The sequence below is a fragment of the Condylura cristata genome, unplaced genomic scaffold (genome assembly GCF_000260355.1).
Source record: "Condylura cristata isolate star-nosed mole 26May11 unplaced genomic scaffold, ConCri1.0 scaffold00054, whole genome shotgun sequence".
Lineage (NCBI taxonomy): Eukaryota > Metazoa > Chordata > Mammalia > Eulipotyphla > Talpidae > Condylura > Condylura cristata.
The window spans coordinates 172,271-173,919 of NW_004567155.1; the positions used below are offsets into that span (position 1 = coordinate 172,271).

General features: G+C 67.3%; 1 protein-coding gene across 1 annotated transcript in view; it reads left to right on the forward strand.

The window, feature by feature from the left end:
- Window positions 1-135: 135 nt before the first annotated feature.
- The window catches only part of CCND1 (cyclin D1), a 5,783-nt gene continuing 4,269 nt past the window's right edge, over window positions 136-1,649 (forward strand). The window contains exon 1 of the mRNA XM_004695082.2: window positions 136-634. Within this exon, the coding sequence (XP_004695139.1) occupies window positions 286-634 (349 nt within the window). The 5' untranslated portion in view covers window positions 136-285. The remainder of the gene's footprint in view (window positions 635-1,649) is intronic.

Consider the following 1,649-nt stretch of genomic DNA (forward strand, 5'->3'; position numbering starts at 1 on the left):
CGCCCCCTCCCCCTGCGCCCGCCCCCTCCCGCTCTCATTCTCTGCCGGGCTTTGATCTCTGCTTAACAACAGTAACGTCACACGGACTACAGGGGAGTTTTGTTGGAAGTTGCAAAGTCCTGGAGCCTCCAGAGGGCTGTCGGCGCAGTAGCAGCGAGCAGCAGCGTCCGCGCGCTCCAGCGGGGGGCAGAGGAGCATCAGGGAGCGCCGGGCGGCGGGCACCGGAGCCGAGCGCGCAGCGACCCCGACCCCCGCCTGCCCCAGCCGCCGCGCAGCGCCGCGGCCATGGCACACCAGCTCCTGTGCTGCGAGGCGGAGTCCATCCGCCGGGCGTACCCCGATGGCAACCTCCTGAACGACCGGGTGCTGCGGGCCATGCTCAAGGCGGAGGAGACCTGCGCGCCGTCGGTGTCCTACTTCAAGTGCGTGCAGAAGGAGATCCTGCCGTCCATGCGGAAGATCGTGGCCACCTGGATGCTGGAGGTGCGGGGCTCCGGGCGCTCTCCAGACTCCGCGCAGCTCGTTGCCCAAACCCACATTTCTTTGCCACGCTTCTCGCTCGCCTCGCCCCCGCCCCGACTTCCCAATGTGCTGGGATATCGCTGGGAACCGGTTTGCAAACTGTGCCGACAGTGTGGGCATTTTTTTAACTGGTGGGGGTGGGGGCGTAAAAATTGCCCTTCCTGGGGGGAGGGGTGCGGTCAAAGCGAGGTCCCTGGGGGGAAGCCAGTGCCCGGCGGCACCCCACTCGGCCCGAAGGTGCGGGCCTGGCGGCGGGGCACCCCTGCGGCCCCCGCCTGGCAGCCCCGGTCTGCGTCGGAGCCCCGCGCGCCGCCTCTCCCCGCCGCGCGCCCCAGCTCCGGGGAAGGGAGGCATAGATGTGATTTTCAAGCGAATATCCACGGACACGTATGCAAGGGCTGCTCGTGCCAGTATTATGCGCCATCTTTGTTCTTTTATTGCAAAGCAAAAGTGTTTATTAATAATTGGGGGCAGAGTGGGGGCGGGGAGAGGCCCGCGAGGCGCTGGGGCCGCCGCGAGGGGCCGCGCGGCCGCCAGAAGCCGGCGGGAGGGGCATCAGGACGGAGCGCCGGCATTTGGGGGCACCCCCCTCGGGAAAGGGGGCCCCTTTGTTCGAGTGGCGAGCCCCGGGGCGCCCCGCACGGCCAGCCTGGGCCGGGGAGCGCTCCGGGCTGCAAGGTCGTGTGGCCCCCGGACGCTGGGAATCGGCCCTCGTCCGGCGGGGTCTCGGCGTGGGGGGCCCGCCTGGAGCGGGCCGGGGGTCCCGGGCACATTCTCAGACCTTCAGCGGGCGCCTGGGAGACCCGCAAGTATTTTAAAGTAATTTGTGAAAGTACGGCGTGGTGCCCTTGCGAGAGGAACTCGGCGCTCGCGCCGGGGGAGAGGGGGGCCCCGAGTTTGAATTCCTAGGGCTCGCCCCGAAGCCTGCAATGAGCTTCCGACCCCCGGCCCGGGTAAAGGGTCGTCCGAGGGTCATTTTCGGGGATTTTTTATGCGTCCAGTTATTTTTTTTATATTTTTAAATATTTTTTGAAAAGATGACGTCTGGGGAAATGCCGCGCGGCGGCCTGGGACGCCACCTTTGTGTCTGCAGGCGCGGCGAGCGCGGCGGCCCGCCCGGCGGCCCC